Consider the following 24,047-nt stretch of genomic DNA (forward strand, 5'->3'; position numbering starts at 1 on the left):
AACTACACACTGTTTTCTTAAGCCCTGATTTTGCATAGACCTCAGTAATCATGTCTGGAGATATACTTAGAGTGCATTCAGATTAAGTGTGTGCATCCATCATTTCCAGCTGAGGCCTTAGGCATCCTCAAGTGCCTGAGATCTTAATTTCTATCATTCATGTCATCAGGGTCTTAACACTGAAACGTGTTATTACTTAACCATGGCCTAAAGCTTCAAATGTGATTAGTTCCTCTGGATACCCAACCTAAGACATCTATAAAGGAGTTTGAGCTTTAGAAATATCTTTACCAAATATTAAATCATTGAAACTGTGTGGAATTTATTAATCAGATGTGCATTAGTGAAGTCTGAGGTATAGTTCTTAATTTAAGTGCAGTGCCATTGAGGGGTAAATATGTTTAGGTGCCTTTCCCCAAAAGGCTGAGAAGAGGTTAGAAGCAGCACCAATTTCGAATATATCCCAAATTCTTTTCATAATTTATAATTGTTCTCCAACAGAAAAAACAAATTATCCATGTTTATAAAAATAAACATGGATAATTTGTGCAGTCCTGCTTGGAATGTTTATGCCAGTTTAGTGAGATGGTCATGCTCAGAGTTTTGGGAAAGTCAATACAAAATTCTCTCTGGACTTTTATAACATAACAACTGAGTTATGTTGTTCTAATTGTCATCAAAAGATTTGGTGAAAGGTGAAGTAACAGTAAAATGACACCTGTTTTAAACTAGTTTGAGTAGGTATATGGAAGTCAGACTTAAAGAAGTGTTGCAGCAATTCTGGCAATATTGTACTTTATTTGGGACTGTGTAGTTTGTGGGATGTGTATTCATTCCTTTTATAGGAGGTATGACTTTACCCAAAGCACAGCAACCACTGTAGAGCTATAGGGGTTGTATATTATGGTTTCTCATTTCAGTAATGGTCCCTTAGCCTAAGAACTAAACTGTGTGCCTTTGAAATCTCTGTCCTCATCTGAGGAAGGACAAGGTTTCTTGTAATTGCATGGTAATACTCGTGGAACATCTGGAATCTTTTCCCCACTCTTGAGGAATTCCTCTGTCCCTGGTTCCCCCCACTACTACTTACAGAGATTTGATGTGTACCTTGGGAGTGGATGGGGGTTGTCTCCATTGCCTTGCACACCTTAGGATTGCTGATGTTATATAACATGGTTCCTGTGATCTGTTTTGCACATCCTTCCTCAAAAGTTGGCTTCTTCATGGAGCTTTTCTGTGTGCTGCCAGCCTCACTGCTGCCCATGTACTTGGATCATCAATACAGGGAGCTGGAGTGTTCAGAGTGCCTTTTATTTTACTGTAATTAAGGCAGAGTAGGAACAGCAGGAGGGTGACTCCAGGCATGAAGATCCTATTATATCATTTTGAAATATGTTCCCAAAGGTTTGCTTTTTAAGATGCATGTTTAGTCTTTAGATTTAGCTCTTTTTCTGATAGGATTAGTTAGGTTGTCATGTGTCACCCCCATTTCTGTGTGTCATGACTGCATGGCTGTGGTCTGTCCCTTATGAGCCCTGAGAGATGGTCACCCAGTGTGCAAGCTCTGCAGGCTTCTAGTTTTTGGACTCTGGATCCAAAGGACAAAAAGCAAATTTTTCCTATTGTTAGGAGTTTTTCCTAGAGTCAGGTGTGCTTGAGTCAGATGTTTGTACTGAAATTTTTAAATTAAGGATGTAGATTTTTGTGTCAAGTCTGTGATTGCTTTCACTATGTGAGCATGAAATGGGAATGTAATATCTGACCACATTTTCTTTCTTTTTAGTTTGTATGCTCTTGAAGCCAAGGAGGGAATCTCATTCTGTTCTCCCTGTCAGAGCTACTTTTAGGGTTGCATCGTTGCCCTGGAATGCTCTCAAGTTACACATTTTGAAGGAAAATACATTTTTGTGATTCAGCACCATGGGAGGCTGTGAGAAGGAAAGTTTTACATGTACAAGAGGCTAAAAGTGATCTAGACCTCACAGTGGAGTAACTGGTAGATGTTGGGTTGTAAGTGCAGAGTGAAGGCTGGAGCCTGTGGTATTTAATATTTCTGCCTTTAATGGGTAATAGGTATTTTTCCTAAACTCACAGCACTTCATCTGTCAGAGCAGACTGAGAAGTTGCAGGTCAGCTGTGTCACAGGGAGGAAGCACACACATTTTCCTCCCAGAGCAGCTTTAACTAGTTGTAGTAAAATGCCTTAGGTCATGTGGCATCATATCACTGCATAGAGTTAAGTTTGACTGTGTTAACTTACTCTGGTGTGTAATTTAAGATTTCCATTACCAGTTAGTTCAGCCTTTGGTTTCCTGAACAGTTGATATTTAAGTTGGGAATAATGTCAGTACACACAGAGCTGTTTTTAAACTGTGGCTCTTCTGGCCTGGTACTCCAGATAACCTGGGACAACATCGTGTGGGGATGCCTCACTGGAGGCTGTATCAGAGCCACAGATTGTCTTTATCTTCCCCTAGCAGTATTAACTGGTTATTAAGGCAACTGAACTCTGGTTATCAGTGTGTGTTTACTACTGTGGGCCAGCAGGATTTACTGGATTGGATGTAGGGCCATACTGGGCAGGCTTGACCCTGGCAGGCATGACCTAGTCAGGTTTACATCTGTGGCTAGAAATAATCAATCCTTGTGCATCTTGAAGTTGACCCTGATGTGAATTGTGAAGATAAAAGCCCTAACATTTTGTGAAGGAGGGAAGTGGGAGATTTTTAATTAAGAAAATTAGAAGCTATTTGGGAAGAAGCTTTTACTGCCCTTAGGAAAGGGCTTTGCAGTCATTTTCATCCGTGTTGAAGGTATGCATGTGTTTGAATGGCTCAGACCAGGAGAAGTTGCCCTGGTTTATCCTGACAGAACCAAAGCTGTATGTAGGTTATCTAGGTATAGACTTCCTGTTCTTGTGGGTAGTGTTAAACATCATAAAGATTGTGTTTAATGTTTCAGGCATGTTTTGAGGGTGGGGATAGCAGATACTACATTCCATCCTCTACCTTTTGTATATAGCATTATACTTCCCTCACACTGTGAAATTCAGCATGACAAATGCAAAGTCTTGCTATGTGCAGCTGTAAAAGTTGGGGAATGACCATCTAGACAGCAGCCTTTCAAAAAAGGGTTTGTGGATCCTGGTAAACATTAGTTGAAAAAGTCAGTGGTGCATCATTGTAGAAATGGAAGCTGCCTGTGTACAGGACTGCATCTGGAGAGTGTCGCCAGCAGGCTGAGGGAAGTGGTTGTTATTCTCTTTACACCACTCTTCCAAGGCCACTTCTCTTGTACTGTGTCTAGTTCAGGGCTTCCCAGTACAGAAGAACCACTGGGAAGCTGAAGTGAGTCTGGGAGTAAAGCACTGATGTGGCTCAGGGCCTAAAGAATGTGAAATGCAGCAAAAGCCTGGGATGCCTGGAGAATGGAAATCTCATTGTTACCTTCCACTGCCACACGTGTGGTTAGGGAGAACAGAGAGGCAGGTGCTTCCTGGGTGCCCTGCCAAGAAGGACCAACAGTGGACACAGGCTATGGCAAGGAGGATTCTGACTCTTTGTGAGAGAAAAATAAAACTACTCCTCATGAGGATGGTCTTGCAATGGAAGAGTCACCCAGAAAGATGAAAGGCTCTTTATCCTGGCAACAAACCTCAGCTGGACAAGCCCTTTGTCACCTGATTGAACTTTGATGTTATCTCAGCTTTGAGTAATTTGGGTGGATTCTGATTTCCAGAAGTCCCTTCCAACCTAAGTTTACTCTGAGGTTCAGTATATTTTTTTTCAAGTTAACAAATGTATTTAACATCATGGCTGCTCTAATAGTAAATAGTTGTTCTTCATACTTCCCAGAATGAAAAGCAGTAAGTGAAATAGCATCTTCTTCTTGCTGTAGATAAAGTAACTAACACAACTTGGTTTTTTGATAGTCTCAGGTGGTCACCTTGGTTGGCTGGCATTTTACTATAGTCTGAACATAAGTATTGACAAGCTTTTAACTAGGCTTGTTAAATGAAGGGAAACTAAATTTTGTTCATGTTTTTCTTCCATGTATTTAAAGAAAGCAGCAGTTTCCTTGTTCCTGGCAGTGAATTTGCCAGAACAGGTTTTAAGAACTTTGAACCTATATTTTATGTTTAGTGCTGTCTCTCAAGTGTGGTTTCCTTATGTCTAGTTAGCCTGATAGCACTTGGATATTTTAAAGCATTCCTCTGTGGAGCTGTCAGAAGAGCCTGCCCTCCCTGCATGACTGTGAGCCTGAATCATCCTTTATGAAAAGTACAGGTTTAGTTGTTGTACTAGATATGTTCTCATATCACAAAGGATCTCTATCTAGTAGGGCTCCTAATATGCTTATATCTGACACTACAAGGAGTCTGGCTAAGCAGTTGCTAACAACAGGGTGAAACAAATGTTCCTCATAAGAAGAAGATGTAATGGGAGGTACCAGCTGGGGTTTTTTGTTTTCTCTGTAAACTGAGAACTCATATGACTTACATGAAGTTGGACTTGCAACATGGTTTTAGTGCTGATATTCTTGATTGATGATAGTAGACTCAGCTAACCAAAATGCACAACAAATTCAGTGTTTCAAAATCATATTGGTATATGGAAGTGCTATCAGTAATGAGGATAACATTATTATATGTACAAATGGGACAAAACCTAAGAAATGAATCCTTTACTGCTGTTTTGTACTTAAAAGATATCAAAGTGGCACTTGACTTTCCATACAATGAATTTATATCTGTGTCTTTGAGTATTTTGCTTACAGCAAAACCCTTGCAAAATAATAACATTCTTCAAAATTCCTACATTCCTAAATGCCTGGAAGTCTGGTAGATACCCTTCTCAGAGAACATACATTGTCAGCTGTGTCATGAAGGCATTCATTGAGAGCTCTATATAATGTAATGGTCCACTGCCCTTCTGGGGCAAGGGCTGTGTCTGTCTGTGTCTGAGCAGTTTATAATGTGTGTTCATTTTTCAGAAGAAACTTTTCTCACAGTGTTGTGTAGTTGTTTCAGATGCTCTGGTGTTTGCACACTGTGTAGGTACCTTGGGGGAAAAAGACGACAGTGAAATAATGGCAGTAACTTTTTTTGTGGACTGAGTCTTGCTGCTTAAAACTACTGAGAAAACCATTCTCCTCCTCTTATGCCCAAATTTCCTCTTTCATTTAATTGTTCAGACTCATCACATTTCTTACTCATTCTATACTCTCTTATTTAGAGAAGGCACTTTGAAGTGATGTCTTCAAAACAGCAGTGCACACTTTGCACACATGGCAGCAGTGATCTTTTGTGCCACTGGCTGTAATATGTCATTGTGCACATTGGTAATGATAGCTCTTTCTTCAAGGATATGCTTGATGACTGCAGAATAAATAATCCAGACCTCACTGGAAAATGTGCTCCAGTAATTCACCTTCAGAGCTCTGTGGGTGACAGCTGGTGAAAGATAATGGATTATCTTTCTGCAAGAGGAAAGCATGGGCAAGACCTACTTCTTACATCAATCTCCTTGCCCTCATCTCTTCCTCCCCCCTCACGTCCCATATAACACTTAAGAACCTGTCCTCTCCATTTTCTGAGGGACTTGGGTGGAGATTGCTTGTTATCACTTTTGTGTTTAAAAATTTTGAAAAAAAAATATTGGCAAGGAAATAAATTTAGCTGTGCATAACAATTCATGGAAGAGGAAATCAACACTGTCTGCTTGTAATCTTTTAACACATATCCAGAAATAGATTTTTGGAGAGTCACAGTATTTGTTTTAAAATTTATAATATTGGAATAAAAAATAAGCAGATCTGTGAATTAGAAAGGAGTAGAAAAAACATTATTTAAAGTCCAGAATATTGGTCAATATACTACAAACATTAGTCAAGCCAGATGTCTTTACCTGGTGCTTCTGGAAGTTCCTGTACTTTAAAGTAAACTTTAGGTTGAGATTTTTTTTTTACTAAAATGTCTGTTAAGAAAAACTTTGAAGGAGGGATGGAATTGATGATACTCAATGAAAAACTTCTCACGTGAGATAACAAAGATTCTTATTAGACTTGGGGTTTTGAGTTGTTCAAGTATGTTCACATAAGAAAGGTGAGATTCCAAAGTGATTTCTTAAAAATGCATTCCTTAAAGAATGGCTCTTCAGAAGAGTAATTCCTTAAATTTTGATTTAATGTAATATAGTTGTAAGTGCTCTTGTTTTCTTTCCTTCCTTTAAAGTACAGCTGAATAGTCAGTCAGGAGTGAGTTTTTGCCAACAACTGCATAACCTGCTCTGCTATTGTAAAATTTCTTTAAACAATTAGGAACATTTCTGTTCCTGTGTAAGAGTAATGACTGGTGCAGTCTGAGCATAGTAACAGACATGGTGACAGAGTGACCCTTGCTGCTCATGCAGATAATGCAGTGCAGTAGTTTAACACATGACTGTTCCTTCTTTTTTATCATGACTGAAACTTGTTTTGAAAGATTTTATGGACCTAGGTTTTTGTTGTTTTGTCTTTGTTTTTTAATGATGCTTTTGTGGTCTTATTTTAAAATTCAAATTATAAAGGAAACAAGAGTTAAACATCAAGAAATAATTTAAAAAGTGAAATTTTGGGGCTGTTGAAGTATAAACAGTAGGACAGTTGCTACAAGTATAGTCTTCAAGGTTTTTAACTCCTGTCCAGACAATTTGATGAACAAAAATGCAACTTTTATAAGCAGTCATCTTTCCCCCCAGTGCTGTAGGGTATTTGTGTCCTGCAGTCCATTGCCATAGACCTGCACTGTGTGTACCTGCTCTTCAGAACCAGAGTGGAGCTGTATGTTAAAGCCATGAAACTACCAAGAGATTTCTGATAGATGTCATGTCCTTGCTTGATTCACAGTGGCAGTCCAAAGATGGAATAATGTATTACTGAGAACATTTTTCATGAGACTGAAAAAAAAAAGCCCTAAGTGACATATATATTGAGTATCTTATGTAAAGAAAAAAAAAAAAAAAAATAGACAGCTCTCCCAGACTTTTACATGAGAGAATTCCAAAGAAGCTTGTGGAAGAAAAGGATTACACAGCCTCAGCTCCACAATACTCATCAAAAATGAACCTACCTTGTCTGAACTACAGTGTCAACGATGAAGAGTTTGACAGTCTTTATAAGATTGTGGTTTGGGACTGAATGTGCTTTTAAAGTGAGTTGCTGCAAGTGGAAAATATTACTGAAGAGCTAAAACAATAATGAAATGGGTAAAGTACCCAAGGTTTACTTAGATGACACTGGAGACAAATTAGTAAAGGAAAATATTAAATTCTATAAGGAAAAAGAAAAAGGAATGGGGTATAACTAAAATGATGTGTAAGAAAGTAGAAGGGCAACCATTTGGCTTTTATCTGTGTAAATATTGGCTCAACGTCTGTAGTAGTTTGCAGTTGCATTGAAGTAGATTAAACCATTTTGTAGATTGACTAAAATTCCTTGGTTTTCTGTTTGCGGTCACTTCTTCTGCTTGTGGTCTCCTCAGAGGCTGAGGGCTACGTTGGAAGATTTCTGGAAAGAAGTTAATGCATCTTTACTGGTTCCTGCTCTGGAAATGGGAACTTGTAAAAGCACATCTACACCAGTAGGGTTTTCCAGCTTCATCTCTACTGGCATGCAGGTGCTCACCCTGGTGTTGCATAGGAGCTTCCAAATGTTTGGTTGTTATTTCTAAGCATGAGGAAAGAAAAAGGTTGGAAGCCAACAGAATGGAGCCTGAGGTATAGATGAAGATTTGAGATTGCCAGCCTACTACCAGCTTGTTCTGAATGTCTTAGTACTTGATTTTCTGTTTTGAAATCAACACACCTGCCTAGGTGGACTGTAAATGAGGAAGAAAAAAAAGGAATTCTCTGCTCAAATGTGTGGAAATAAATCTTAAAGCCGAAGGATCATGGATGTAGTGTTTATTAAACATAAATGGCATGTGGATAATGTTACACCTTAAGGAGGCATGTACAAAAGTGAAAACTTATGTTTAAAACAACAAGCTTAAAAGCAGAATGTTTTAAGATACTGCACCTGATATAAAAACTTTCTGGGATGTTCCTCACTTGAAATGCCTATCTTGAAAAGCTGAGGAACAAGACATAGAGGTGAGATGTGGTATTTGCAATTGTGAGTGCAGTGATTAAACAGGTTTTTGTTCCCTACCAGCTTTAGGAATATATAAGAAACAGGGAAGCAGCTAGAACCCAGGGATCTTGGCCTGCTGCTGATCATGTGTGCAGTAACAGGAGGTATGATCTGGAGTGGAATTGAGGATATAAGATTCCAGGAGCCTGCAAGAGGTTTGGGAATGCCTAGAAGCATGTCCATTAAACAGCAAGTCATGTGGGCCTGCAGTCTGTTGAGAGCTTTCCTAGAATCATGATCCAGAAGGCTGGATTTAAGAATTTCTGAAAGATACCATGGTGAAGATGTTAAGAAAAGATGGGCTATAAATACTAAACAAAACCAAAACTGTTCTTTGATACACAAAATACTGAGCTAAGGGGAAAGAGCTTATTCAGTTTACTGTACATAAATTACCAAAAATTTGGATAGGAAAGCATGATAAAAATACAGAATGAGGGGGAGAGAAGAAGGAAGAACTTCATCCTGCCTGTACTAGAGAAAGCTGAATTTATAATGCTTGGAGAGTTGGAAATGTCTCTAGGAAGAGGCTTGGGGTTCTATTTTTAGTTTCTTGTTCCTTATGCTTTGCATACACATGTGATGTTAAAGCTCTTTAGTCATGTTCTAATTCAGTTAAATTTTAAAAATTCACTCTTAACTGTTCCAAGATTTGCTTCCCCTAACAATGACTTTTTGATTTGAAGAAGAGTTTAAAAATTTGAACCTGTATAAACTGTCCTATGTCTAAAATTCTAGATTATCATTTATCCAGAATGTTTTGTTTCATGGATATTCACTGTGTGTTAAAAAACCAAACCCTGTTTTAAATGAATTTTTTAAAAATTTATTTAATAGCAGATGTAATGGTCCTGGGCAGTTTGAAACTTCAGAATAATTAGCTGATGCTAGCAAGCTAATAACTGATAGCTGGAAAATGGGCAGTATTCTAAAACAGAATTCTGCAGGCTTCTTGGTTTATTTAATTGGTAATTAAATTTATTTTTTTTAAGCCATAAACTGTTAAAATCTGTATTGCTAATGATCTGTTACCATACAGTTTGACTCCCATTTTTTGAAAGCTCCTTCTAAGGCCAGGGGTAGGACTTTTTCAACTTTCCAGATCCTCCCCACGCTTAGTTAAAATTTAGACTTTTCTTATCCATTTAAAATTTTAACTGTGTTATGTGGAAAGCCTGGGAATATATATAGACAAATTTTAAAATATGCTGAGGCAGTGTCAGACATTAAGGAAAAGTTGCACAGTGAAATTAGAAGCATGTTACCTTATCTGTGATGTTTTTATCACGCATTGGAAGGCTGACAGATGTGTTTCTCTTTCCTTTCGACTTTCTTTCCATCCTGAGCAAGTAATTTGTCAAGAAACATCCTGATGTGCCCTCTGGAGATGTGCTTACCTTCTGAGTACCCCAAACCCCAGTGATTTTTCACAGCTGCAGGCACCTGGCCATGCTCCTGATGCCCTGCTTGCCCTGAGTTTTGTGGGTAGTGACCTTTGGCACTTGAAGTCAGTGCAAATATAACAGTGCTGCTGTGAAAATAGTGCTGCTGTAAGTGGCCTTCTTGCTTGTTGCCAGCTGGTGGAATTGGAATAAGTAGTGCAGGACAGAATAGCTTTGGCTATACATTCCTGGTCTAGAGGGGGAAGTGAACAAGAGTTATAAATCCCGAGAGTATTTATAATAATAAAGAAGCCACTCTGAGCTGTCCAGTATAATATGTAGCAAATCCTAGCATGGGACTTGTTAGTGTTCTCTGCAGATTTAAAGACAGTTCTTCTCCTCTGTGCTTCTGAGTAGCTTGAGCTACTCCAGAGATTCTTGTGCCTGGTTACAGTAATTGCTTGTCGCATGTCTTTGTGGCCTTTTCCTACTGCAAAGATCTGACTTTCAGTGACCTTTTAATTAGATCTCAAGCTCCAGGCGAGTTTTGAAACAGGGTGAGTAATGTCTGAGAAAATGTCCTCCTGCCCGCTGCCATTTAGAAGGAAGTGAAGAGAAAGATGTGCCACACCTGTTCTTAAAGTAGCTGTTGCTACCTGAACTCTTAAAATTGAAAAACAGCTCAGGGTAAAACAAAGTCAGGTGCAGTTCTGTAGCGCTGTAAGCTCACCTAATTGTCCCATCTCCTTAGCCTTGCATTTCCTAGTTGATGGTGTTGATCTGGTTGGGAACTGAAGTGTCAGGCAAGAGGTAATTGTCATTTGGCTGTGCTTCCTTATCCAGCTTTCCGTGGGGCTCTCTGTGAGCAGCAGGGCAGTGCAGCTCTGCCACAGCTGGACATGGTGTGGGCAGCTCATCACAGCCCGGGCCCTGAGGACAGCAGCTTCACAAGAAACGCTCCACTCCGTCACCCTCCGTGCTTCTGCTGGCACAGCAGCCTCTCCCGACCCTTGATGATTCAATTTCCTTAACCACAGGGTGATAGATGTGTTATGTGTCCTGGTAGCTTGGGTTCCTGCTGGTTTAGTGAGCAGAATCAGGTCAGTGAGCTGAGGCCAGCTGGGTTTGTTGGAGCTGATGGGAGAGAGCAGATCCATGGAACTGCTGCTCTGGTCGCAGCGATCCACTAAGTTGAACTGCTTGTGTCATTGAACTGCTTTATGCTTTACTCTAAATTTATAAGCAGAGAAAAGGGATGCATGATAAGGTGAATTTCACTCCTGTTACTGTAAGTGCATTTGGCAAGAAGAATTTACTGGAAACCTCTAAGCTCTATAAATAAAGGAGGTGGCATGTGGTAAATACAACACCAGTGTAAAGTGTAAATTGTTTTATTACATAATGCACATATTGTGTTTACAGTAACTTGAGAGGAAAATTTTGTGTATATCTGGAGAAAAAAACCCCATGCATTTACACTAAGTGATTGGTAAAACAGCTATACTGCTTTCCTGTTAAGTTTTACTTCTCAATAAAGCATGCAGTCAGAACTCTCCTCATACATTGATGATGTAAGTGGTGGCTTAATTAATGTAAGTGTATGTATGCTTATATCAGCACAATGTGGTCATCAGATTGGAATTGTTTTATTTCTTAGGATGTGCAAGAGGTGCTGGGTCTGATGCAATGTAGTTTCATCCTATGTTATTGAAGTTTGGATGAGCTCAAATTTGAGATTTTCTTAATCTCTTCTTTGAAACCATCTGAAAAATACATTTTTTTCCTGAGCAGTTGTAATTCTCAGGCAATTCTACAAAAAAAATTTCTAACTATGCTGTTGAGATTGTTCATCATGCAGTAAAATAAGTGGATTTTAGCAATATTTACAGTGTTGTTATGGAATAAAAAGAAATGGAATCATTGAAATTTTACTGTTTGGAAGTAGTGATTCATGTAAACCCCCTGAAACAACTTTTCCATTACTGATGTGCTTCACTATCTGATTGCCATTTGCTGTGGCTTAAATGGCCTCTCCAACACCTGCAAAATCTGGCCCTGAACTACAGAAAAACTGAGGCACAAATAAAGTTAAATTAAACAGCTACTGCATTCTGTGGTATTTCTTACAAAGTTTACCATGTATTTTGAGGAGCCTGTCCTAATGTGGTGCAGGCTGTGGTACAGCCACCTCCATGGTTGCTGTGCACCACACCACATTCAGCTCAGCTCTGAAAGCCATTGTGCCCTTCTGCAGCCTCACCCTGCTCCCTGCCCTGGGCTGGGGCTCCAGGTCACAGCTCTGTGGGAGTCCCATTGGGTGAACGGTGTGCTGGGAGGGGGTGGAATGTGATAAACAAACTAGCTTTTGCCTGGAAAAGTTCCTTGTCTGACAGCACATGAAGGCTGATGGATCCAAACAACGGGCTGGAGCATGGTGAGAAGGAGCGAGGAGGAGCTCCTTCAGGAGTAGAATGGATTGAAGTCATCATGTAACTCCTTATTCAGTTGTCTCAAATGTCTGGGATGTCAGACAGTCCCAAGGAAAATCTGTATGTGGCTTGATGTACATATGTCTTCCATGCTGGGTACTATCATCTTGAGGAAGATAAAAGGACTGAAGATGAACCTTATGAAGGCATTGGATATCGACACTCATAAAAGCAGAAAAGTTCCTTTATTGTGGAAAAGTAATCTTTTCTTTGCAGATTTTTAACAAGACTTAAGAGGAAGGAAAGTACCATCTTTGAAAACCTTGCAAAATTTGAGTAGAAGCAAGATCCATTTGTTTTGGTCTCTGCAGAAAATGCCAGCTTGCAGATATTGTTGGACTTCTGCTCAGTATTTTAGTCTGTGATGGTTCTAAGGCTGAAGAGGCTGATGGACCACCAGAGAACCCGTGGCTGGTATGTAGTCTGATGAAAGAGCTGGGAATCTTAGGGAAAACCTTAGGATAAGGTTAGAGAAGCATGGCTTTTCCTCTCCCAAACAAATGTGACAAGTTGGAAAGAGTATGAAAAACTGGACTACCAAGTGCAGTCAGGAGCACTGTTTCTCTAAAGGCTTTCTTCATTCTCCCATGAGAGTCAGGCTAGAATTTATTCTCAAATTGCTGGGTGTTTGCTGAAATGCCTTTATGAGTACTTATAAAGGTGCAGTTCTTCTTGTCTAGTCTTTCTTCCTGCTTAAAACAGTGTATGTCCTGACAGTGGTATCCTGAAATATTACATTTTGTGAAGCTTCACCGGGTTTGTGTGCACAGTAATTCACTTTTGGCTTTCACAAAGTCATTGCTGCTTACAATCATATTCTTCTTCAGCCTTAGTACCAACAGTTTCATCTTTCAAGATCAACTTCATAAAAAAATAAGACAAGCCCTGCTTGAATTTGTTCTAGAGACCAAGGAGTAATTCCCTAAATTCAGATCATTCTGTGACAGTACCATGAACAAAATGAGAAATTGAGCAGTGAGCTTCACCTCTGATATTGATGCAAGCATCCTCTCCTTGTACTTGCATCCCTTGTAGTACTAGCACACACCATGGTCTGATTGGCATGTGGTTTTTATTTTACCTATTATTTTTCCTTTGGCAAAGAAAGGTCTTGCATATATGTGAGCACAGCAGATAGTCATTTGGTGTGTTTCTTTGGATGTGTGAGCCAACCCTTACTTCCTCTCACCTGCTAGAACTCTGTTTCTGTTTAGTTGTCAAAGACACACAGTGGCCTTGGCAGGAGTTAAATTGTTTTGTCACTTGGACTACTGGAAACCATCTGTGTGTTCCTCAGTGCCTGTCTGTACAAACCTTGAGTATCATCCTTTCATTGTAAGCACAGAAAGCAGTGAATGGGCTGGGCAGGCAGATAGCCAGCTATTAAGTGTTTGTGGTAACATTCATCACTGAGCTGGCATATTGCTGCTGATTGAGTCCTTGTGTGGCACTTGCTTTTGGGGCTTGCCACACAAAAAGAGTAACAGTGAACACAGATGATGTTTCGAGGTAAATGCCATGCTCTTCTGCTGGCAAATTTAGCAACACTAATAGGATCAACATCAGAACTACTACTTGATATTTTTCTTGAAAGCATTTCCCAATGCCATTAGCCTTTAGCTTGGTGATAATTTTTTCATGCAGTTATCACAGAGTAGTGTACAAATGCCAAATGCCAGAATCAGTTCTTCTGTAACATAAAGCTGGTTATGGAGCAAGATGCAGAAGCTACAAACACTCGGTTTATGCCTAAAATGAATGTTTTTATCCTTTTAAACTTTTGAGGGGTTTTGCATGTAATTATTGAATCCAAATGTTACCAAATTCATAGTTCTGTTAGTGTCAGCAGTATCTGATTGAAGGTGCTCAGATGCTCTTTTATATTTGTCAAAAAACTTTCATAAAATGAATCAAAATCCATAACTGGCTGCAAATGGATACCTCTGTGCAACAGTTCTTCAGAAAGCTTGAAGGCTTTTTAAGCATTTATATACCAAATAAAGGCTAACAGTTTGACATTTAACTTTATAATTGGTTTCCGTCTTCTGTCTTGAAAAACCAGAAATACTCAGACATTCTTGCTATTGTGTTCATGTATGTGTTTCTACTGGCATTTCAGTAAATTTTAGTAAATGCCAGTGATACTGTTATAAGAGAACAGTGCCAGCCACTGTAAGACTGGCTGGCCTTGTTGAGGGAATGAAGAGGATTTTGACAGTGTATGGAGCAGTGTTGTAGCAACAGGCTGTTCTGCAAGGTCTGCAGGCCCTGTAAGAGGTATCCAGGTTGTGCTTCTCTGGTTTTAAAGCCAGTGGAGTTTGTGTCATTGTGATAACCAAGAGTCTTGCACTGCATTGGTCCAGTGGATGTTGATGGGTGATGAAGGATTGGAACATTGGGCAAGAGGCAGAGTAACTGAAATGTGTGTATGTACTTTGTAAAAACAGGAGGGAGGGCATGGCAGAAGCCAAAGGCCCAGCAGCAAATGTGTCAGAGAACACAGAATGTGTCACCTTGACATGTAAACAGCAGAACTTTGGTGAAATTTGTCTTCCTGTAAATTTGTATTTATCAACTTCACTGGGCTCAGTGGAATAACCACCTGCCCTTCCCACAGTATGAGCTTCTCTTTTCTGCTGCACACTTCCTTTATTCCCTCTTCTGTGCAGCATTGTCCCACTGTCCCTGCATGGCTGTGGCCAGTGAGGAATGTCTGCCTTGCACCTGGGTGTGTGCTGGCTGCCAGCTGAGCAGGTGACTGCTTTATTCCTGCTGCTGCCTTTCCCTTGGCAGAAGTGATACCATGGGTGTCTCCTATTCGCTGCCATTTTTAAAATAAAACTTGTAGAAACTTTGTGTCTTTGGACAACTTCAGAGAAATTTGGTAAAGGGGGTATGAAGGGACTTTATTGGGATCAAAAGGTACTGGGAGAGAGGAATGGCTTCAGAATGCCCAACAGTGTGATCACTCATACCTTATTTCCTTAGGAAACCAGACTGAAAAAAAGCATTCACAGAGGTAGACAGTAAGAGGAAACAGGTCAGCACAGGAAAAGAGAAGCAAGGATCTATATTTGGAAAAATTAAAACTGGAGTCAGCATAGAATGGAAGAATAAAAAAAATTTGCATTTCTAAAATGCAGGGGAAATTTCACAATCTGATACAAGAGGATTGTACTTCTTTAAAACTCAAGTGTGGGTTGTAACAGGTATTTATCACCTTAGTAAGCAGGTTGAGGCTATCTGGGTGTGGGTATCTCCCAAGACATGTATACAAGCACTGACTTGTTAAACCTGCCAGCCTGCTGTTTTAGTAGCAATATCATAGGAGTGCTGTTTCTTTGAAAAGGGTGCACAAAGGGCACACAAGTTACTTGATTTCTAGAATGTAAGTTGAGGGATGGCTGAGGGAAATGGTGAAATTTGCTGCTCTTTTATGTTCTTCCTCCAAAGAAAACATCTTAAAATACTGGATCTGCCTGGTAGGAGTGTGGCTCCACTGACAGTTATCTGCGTCATTTTGTTTTTCCCTGACATTAATATTTTGCAATTCACATAGTTTCCTACCACAATGTTTTGTAGAGGGAACGAGGAGATAAAGGGAGCATGGTGGCAGATGAACTTGTGTCTGACCAGACAGTTTGGACATACCTTCAGGGTAGATCCACCTGAATGTTGTTACCATGTCATATAACGACTTAAACCCCAAATCACTTACAACGTCAACTGTGAAACTGTCTGGTGTAGGCAGTCTGTTATATAAATAGGTTGTCCACAGAGCCCATGGAGTCTCCATCCTTGGAAGTTTTTGAAACCTGACCAGGAAGAACCATGAGTAACCTGGTCTGAAATCAGTCTTGACTGTGATTTGGGCAGGAGATTGGATTAGAGACCAGCTAGTCCCTTTCAACATGAATTGTGAGTCCCTGTTATTTTCTTTCCATGGTCACATTTGTTTAAAACTTGGAGCTGCCAGTGATACAAAACATCAGGTGTTCTTGAACTTTTGGCAGCTTCAGCTAAGTGATTTTTGTGAATTTCTGGAAATTTGTACTGGCCAACAAAATTTGGATGAGTCCTCAAATAATAATCCTGGGGTAACTCCACCACTGAAGCAGCAGGGATCATAATCCATTGGGTTGTCTTTTGCCCATTGCAGTGTAAGGGTGTTAGTTTTTGTGATTCCAGATGGTAAATTATTGACATAAATCCAGTGATCCAGAGTATGAACAGAAAGCAGAAATTCAAAACATACCTTGACACTTCTCATTTTTAACCACATTGCAGGTGGGAAGAGTTGACCTGTTATTTTTTGAGGGTGATGTTGACAACACTGGCATCCTTCCCTGACCTGCTTTCAGAAATGAGAGGAAATGTGACATATGAGGCCAGCATGCACCCATTCCTGGGTTAGCAGTGCAGAGAGCCCAGTCTGCTGTGTCAGATCATCTCTGCTGGCATTTCCTGCAGCTTTCAGTCATTCTGCAACTGCCTCCAAGTATTTTCTATTAGGTGGCATAATACACTCTGACTGCATTGTAGATGCACCAGCTCTCAAACCTATATCACAAACCTATTTACCTGTGAGTAAAACATTTAAATTATGTTTTCAACTTATTAACATTTATATTTTCTTTTTGTGCAAACAAAACATCCATCTATCAGTTGAAGAGGAGAATATGATCAGAATAGAATTGGTGTGTGGAGAATTATGTCTTTCACATGTACCCTGGTTTTCAATGAGGAAATAAATGCTGGCATTTCACTTCTCATTATGAATCAAAACATCAACTGTTACTGTTTTGTATTATTTTCTTCAGAGCATACATTACTTGGCTTCTGAAAATTGGTTGTTTGGGTTTGGTTTTTTTCCTTGCCTGGCGTTACAGAAAACACCCTTCTTCCAAACAACATCAAGTACAATAATGCAGAATCAGCTTGAGAGAAAAGGCAATGGTGCATACAAAGATACTGCTCATGGAATTTCTATCCCAAATTCTTATTACATCCTCACAGTCATGAATAAACAAACTCTTGCAATTACTTGCAGCTAATGTTACCCTGACAACAGTGTGTATATATAACAAAATTCAGTAATCACTGCCAACAAAACCCCCAGTACAGCTAATGCTTCTGTTTGCCAGGATGAAATATTTTCATTAAGGATTAAATCAACTCCAGATCATAAGTTCTGCCTTCAGTATTAGGATCAAAAGTAATTATTCATTCCAGTATATGGAGATAAGTTTGGTTTGAGTTCCCTGTTTATCAAATAGTGGTCTGTAAAGGGAGAAGCTGTATCTCTCTTTACCAGTTAGGTAGTGAAAAATCACTTGGCATTGTTCTGGCAAGCACAGTCTGCCTCTGATGCTTTTTGGTGCAAGTTTCTCCTCACTCAGTTTTGCCAGTTCTGTGCATGCTACTGATCAGCATATTTACAGTTGAGGAACAGCAGCCTGCTTTAACAACTGCAGGAATGCAAACTGGAAATATTTCTTTTATTTAACTTACTAAGAGATAGAAATTGTGGAATCCAGTACTTAAATGCAGCAGTTCACATCCTAGTGTAAACAGGGTTCTACTTCAAATGCCAATAAAGGATATATCAGTTTAAATAAATTACTGGTCTGTTGCCTCCTGAGCTCTGATCTGTTCTGTAACTGCTGTTGTAGTCTCTGTGATAATTTGATTCTCTTGACACCCAGTTTTAGTTTCAAGTTAAATTTACTTTTAAGGAATCTTAGATTCTTGACAAAGACTCAGAATTTTTCCAGTTCAGGGGAAGTCCTGCCAAGTTTAAAATTTTTCTGTACATTCAAATGTTCGTGTTTAGTGCTTTCTAAGACAGAGACCACTGAAGCTGCAGTATTTCTGAACACCAGCACCTACTAAATACTAAAAGCAAACATTAGTTAAGTGCACTAATGGTTTGTAAAAACAGTAGCTTCCTTCTAGGAGTGAATATTTCTTTTAATTTACATATATTAAACCAGTGATTTTATTAACCAGTGCTTTAGTTGACCAGTTGAGTTGAAAAAAGGAGGACCAACCTAGGACTCTTGTAGGACTCATTTTATCAAAAATGTTGGTCAAGAAAATATGGGCTGCTCATCCTTCCTTCTTCAAGAATACAATTTCTAGAAAGATGGCAATAATGCCCTTCCCTATTTCTTCTGTTTACTGAAACTTAAGTATATGCTCTGCTCAATACATATTTATTAATATTAAAATACAAAGCGAATCCAACTAACTTGCTCTTAAACAACTTTACACATTTCTAAACTGAATTCCAGTTTTAGTGGTGTGAAGTTTGATGCACTTCCAAGTGAGTGCACTTCCAAATTTCCAAGAAATTTGTACATGAAATAATAAAATATTTTGTCACCAGTCAGCAGAAATGTAAGATATAAGGGTTGGGGGGTTTTTTTGAGTGTAAGGACAGCTTGAACTTACTAGGTTTGTGTCTCCTGGCTTTGAAAGTTGCTTGTGATCAATTTACAGCAGCGGAGCTTTTAATACTTAAAGCAATTATTTTATTGCCCAGAGAAGTTGTGGATGCTCCATCCCTGGAAGTGTTCAAGGCCAGGTTGGATGGGACTCTGAACAACCTGATCTTGTGGAAGGTGCTTGCCCATGGCAGAGGGATTTGGAACTAGATGATCTTAAAGGTCCCTTTCAACCCAAACCATTCTGTGATTCTCTAGTTTTGATATTCTGTTTACTTAGTAGAACTATTGCTAAAATCTGCTATTTATTTAAAGCAAAAATTATTATTGGGCTAGTGTCCTCCAGAAATAAATACTAGATTTCATTTCCCCTTGAATTTTAGTAACAGAAGCTGTCATTCTGCAAAGTTAGTTCAATGACCAGCATTCTGTAGTAGCAAACCCTTAATAGGGGAACTTGCATGTTTGTTTCTTGTCTGCAGTTGTGTTTCCTCCATCTGTGCTCATTTGATAGGAAGGAGGTGGGAGAACCTTGCAAAACAGTTGATAATGCCAGTGCTGACAGCTGTGTGCTGTGCTTGTACAGGTGTCTGACTGACTGGTACAGATCTCTAACTGGTTTGAGGTGGTGGTGCTGGGGAGCTTCAGTGGAAATTATTTTGGGTTTCAGGTCATAGCCTCAGTGACCTTGTGGTGAGGAAAGTGTGATTGGCATTTCTGCCCAGCTGAAATAGGGAGTAGCAGAAAATCTAGCAGTGTCTCATTCTTTAAATTTCATACTTTTATATGAAAGAAACTCTCAGTGAAAGGGGTATTACTTCTGGAGGAAGCCTTTTCAGTAACACCCTCCTAAATACAAAGCAGCAGCATGACTGTTCTTCAGCACAGCTGTTTCTTCATTATTTTAGCAGTTAATGGTTTTTTGCTGAGAGGTTTTCAGGCATTCTTGGTTAGACTTCATAATGAAATTTTCAGTTTCCAGTTCAGACTCCTGTACCTCTGTGTGGCTGTAAGGTTTGATTTCTTTGTGTTAGCATTTGAAGTACACCGTTAAGGTAGTGACCCCTCTTGCAGGAATTCTGTTTGGCTTATAACTTATTAGCTTAATCATAAGGTAAGGTGAGGAAAAACAGGAGTCTGGGCTGAATTACAAGTAGTAGTTCTGTGATGTTTTATTCAGTTGCAGATAGGAAAAAATACACGTATTGGAAAACTTTGGTCTTTTTAGTCTAACAGTGTTTGTGATGAGGTGGAGAGCAGCAAGCTTTGTGTGCTTAGTTTGAAGAGTGAACTGCTGCTGTGCTTGTGCAAACTCATCCTTGTGCAGTTTGCTTGCACTTACACCACTGGTTTTCATTATTGATCTGGTCTTCAGAGTAGTGAATTGTTACAACATTCTACCTAAACAGTGATCCACAGCATGTCACTACTCTGAAGACCAGATCAATAATGAAATAAATGAAGTATTCTGAATGGGATCTGGAGAGGAGAAAACTGATGGATCTACAGGTATAGTGGAATTTATCCACCAAATATTTTGAGAAATGTGGGACCACCAGAACAAAATAAGTGTAAGTTAGTTAATCACTGGACATCTTTTTAGACTGCAGCCCTTCACTACTTGTCTAATTGAGATCTGGTGAATGTTGCTTAGCAGAAAAGACAGTTCAAAGTAAAAACCTTAAATTAGCCACAGATCTTGTGGGAAATGGTTTTGCTGCTGTTGAGTGGAGACAGCTATCTCTTGAGATTGGGTTGTTAAAGCCTTAGATGGTACTAGCTGAAATAAAAAGTAAAGCTGCACTCCACTTAGAAGAGAATTAATCTAGTGCCTGCAGGGTAGGACAGATTGTCCATAGGGTTTAGCAGTAATGAATGAGCTCTCCCTTTCACGTGGTCCTTCACTGATTCACAAAACCCTAAAGAAAGGGAGGGAAATCCTTCTGAAAGACCACTTTGCTCTATATTCTTACTAGCAGCAAGGCAGAAGCATTCATGCAATTGAACTTCTAAAAAAATTTAAATTGTTAATTAAATAGTGTAATTAGCTTTTTTTCCCCCTCTGTAGTTTTAATAAAAATTTAAAAACTGCTATTGCTCTGGGTGTTTAAAAACTGCTATTGCTCTCATAAACTGGAGGTCAAAAACTGGTGTTTTTGACCTCCAGTTTATGAGTCGGCTTGCGATGTTTCTCTTTGTAATTGACTTTTCTTTTTTCTTTTTTGTTAAACAGCAAAACCATTTACAAAGTTGGTAAAAGAAATGCAACTCCATCGAGATGACTTTGAAATTATAAAAGTGATCGGAAGAGGTGCATTTGGAGAGGTAAGAGATTTTAACTTTCAGTTGTAATAATAAAACTTTCATCGTTTGTGCATCTGATTTCTTGTTACAGTTGACATTAGGACAAAAGATTCACACAGATGTGCTAAAATACTCCCAAATGTGGGATATAGCTGGGTACCTAATGCAAGGTCCCTTTGAAGCAGGTTATTCAGTGTCCAGGTGTGCCATTTCTGTGACTGGCTTTCTGACTTCACTATAGCCAAGCAAGTGTCTCTTGGATGACTGAATGAGCAGGATGGTCCCACCTAGCAGCTGCACAGCTGAATTTGGGATCCCTTCTCCACTTGCCATATGTAGTGCTCACTGCTGCTCTAATTTAACACAGAGCTGGGCTGCTGCTATGGTAGGAGCGTGGAGGCTGCTCCACCCATCTGCCTGTCTCTGTAGCAATCTAGTAATGCAGAAAGACACATTTGGCTGCCTCAAAGGCTGTTCCCTGTCATCTTTGAAGATCAAAGGCTGCTGGATCTGTTTTTTGGACAGCAAGTTGAATCATGCTGGGATGATAGGAACGCCTTGTGTTTTGAGGGCTCGCCAGTCCCAGGACCCTGGACTGAAGCTTAACTTCTTAATATATTTGATGAAAGTCTCATCAATCACAGAAGCCTGGTAGGGCTTGCCACTGGCAAAAGCCTTCACAGACAGCAGGCATAGGATACCCACGGCTTTGGGAGGACCTCAAAGACAACCTTTTCAGCATTTAAGAACTGGTAACTAAAGTCATAGCTGTCAGCAAAAAAGGTGATTAACTAGAGAATTTCTAGAAGTAAAAATCCCTTCTATTTCTTTCAGGAAACCTTTTTGAAGTAGTGCCACACAAAAGTGAAATGCAGAGACTGCCATTAGTGGCTGATTTCAGCCCATGAGCACTCAGCTGCACCTTCTGCTGCCAGTGGCTAAGCACAAGCTTCCTGATCCCCATGTCCTGTTGTCTCCACAGAGAGCAGGATTCTGCCGTGCCAGGCATTCCTTCCAAGCCTGGTGTGCTCTGGACACCTCAAACTCTTTCATATAGGGTTTGAATGTGGGACAGGGTAGCAGAGGGCAACCAGAAACTCAGCTAGAGAAACACCAGGATCCTGCTTGACCTGAGTTCAGAAAACAACAAGGTTTCTGTGTGAATATGCACTTGGTAGTGGGTGTAGTAATGACTTTATATCCACATAATTTTAAGCTACTTCAGAAACTGCTTTTGAGAAAAGTGGACACCTAAGACAGAAATTAACGTTTCAAGAATATCTCTTCATTTAATGATGCAGTAACATGTGGTTTACATGTAATCATCATGAACACAGCTGCTGAAGGCAGTGGAGCATTTTAATAAAATGTCCAGATTAGCAATAATGTCTTGCCCTGTAAGACAAAAGTTCACTTTCTAGTGGATGCTGAACTTGATGAGTGCAATATTTGTTACAAAAAAGGAAGTGTTATCTGAAAGTAATGGAAATACTGCATGAAAATCACTTAGTTCATTTGAGTGATTCACTTTAGTATTACTTGAACACTAATTTTAGAGGAAAAAAAGGTTACTGTAAAAAGTTTGTCAGGAAAAAGCAATAATAGGAAAAATATTGGTTAGTCTAAGGGAGGACGGAGAGCTACAAACTTAGTCCAGAAAAGAAGTCTAAGGAGGGAGGTTTATAAGTAGATAAAAGGCCTAAAGAATCAGGACAGTAGTGGGTACCTGTCTGTCTCTCTGTTGGGGTTTTGGTTCAAAGCCGTGGCACAGTTTTGAATGCCCCCACCTACTGCATGAGAATTTTACTCTCCATGAGCTGGGTTTCTTCTGGAGGAAACTAACCAGAACCTCCATTCCAGGTGTGCACCAAATGGCCTTTTGGATCCAAGGAATGCATAAGAATCAATCACTGGGTTTGACTTTCCTAAGAGCTTCAAAGCATGTTTGGTGCAGGAAATCAGGGTAGATACAGTCAGAAACAAAATTCCTGAGCTGCATACAGTATAGATGGGAAGGCTCAGCACAGGATGCTTTGATGTTGTTCTGCTCTTGCTGTGCCAAATGACTTCTTGTAGTGGCTGTGACCACTGATATCTAAAGAATTTTAGATTAGCATTTTGGCAGTTTGTCTTTTGGCAGGATTAGAAAAGGTTTCTGGATCTTTTCAGAACTAGACTTGTGATTGCTTTGGCTATCAAGAATGGGAACCCTTTATAGTGACTTGCAGATGGAGTCAGTGTTGGGAATGCCTTCCCACAGTACAATATTCAAGGAGGGCTTGTTCTCCGTAGTGCTTGTTCTGTTCTTTTTCAAAAGATGCTCTTCTCTACTTAAAGAATTGACCAGCTGGAAATCTCAGTACAACAGCAGATGAAGTATTTATATGCATTTCAAGAGACTTGAGTTTATATTTGCTGAGATGACCTTTCTTAGCTTTGGATCAAAGTCTTAAGGTGCATGGAAGATACAAATGCTGAGTGGAAACTTGTGTTAATAGTGTTTGGAGTGCCAGAATCAACAATGTGTTTCATACTCTTACATTTGGAAAAGTATGGAACTTTACAAAAGCAATCCACACATCCCATCCCCCCCAGTGGAAATGAAATTTCACAGAAGTGAAATGAGAAGGTATCTTAATTTCATCCTTCTGTTGGAGCTGAGTGCTCACAGAGTCAGTGCTATCAGTTACCTGGCACTATCACATCTTGTTCATCTCTTATCTAGAAAAGTTTTAATTTATAGTTGCAGCAGCTTGAAACTTTTGATCAATTTAAATTATACAGGAATCATTGATTTTAAGTTCATTATACTTTAATCCCTCTTGTCACAGAATATTTTGTGCTTTTTGCTTATGAAAGAATCCTTTGACCCTTGTATATACCACACTGCTATAACTGCCAGATTTTAGAGGCATTATAAAATAGTAATTATGTAAAGGTTGACATTCCATAATAAGAAAATGAAATGTAGTTTCTTGAAAGGAACTGGTGGCATCTGACTTGTATAAAACAACACTTGAGAAAGCTGAATGGAGGAGTTGTGAGTAATTTTTCCATAATACTTTCATGGGAACTATGTTTGAAATTACTTGATGGACTTTATGTGCTAAAAATACATTTTAAGAATACCTATAAAATATTTGTTTAAATATATAAAGAAATTATTCAGAATTAAACTAAACAGATTCCTGTCAGAATGAAGTAGTTTAATTTAAATACTGAACAGCTAAACAAGGTAGACATCAAAAAGGATGAAA

General features: G+C 39.3%; 1 protein-coding gene across 14 annotated transcripts in view; it reads left to right on the plus strand.

The window, feature by feature from the left end:
- Positions 1-24,047, plus strand: part of CDC42BPB (CDC42 binding protein kinase beta) — a 90,840-nt gene that overhangs the window by 7,557 nt on the left and 59,236 nt on the right. For all 14 annotated transcript variants that reach the window (XM_063159901.1, XM_063159900.1, XM_063159904.1 and 11 more), the window contains exon 2: positions 20,720-20,811. In XM_063159901.1, coding sequence (XP_063015971.1) covers positions 20,720-20,811 — 92 coding nt within the window. The remainder of the gene's footprint in view (positions 1-20,719; positions 20,812-24,047) is intronic.

Source organism: Melospiza melodia, chromosome 6 (genome assembly GCF_035770615.1).
Source record: "Melospiza melodia melodia isolate bMelMel2 chromosome 6, bMelMel2.pri, whole genome shotgun sequence".
Taxonomy (NCBI): Eukaryota; Metazoa; Chordata; class Aves; order Passeriformes; family Passerellidae; genus Melospiza; species Melospiza melodia.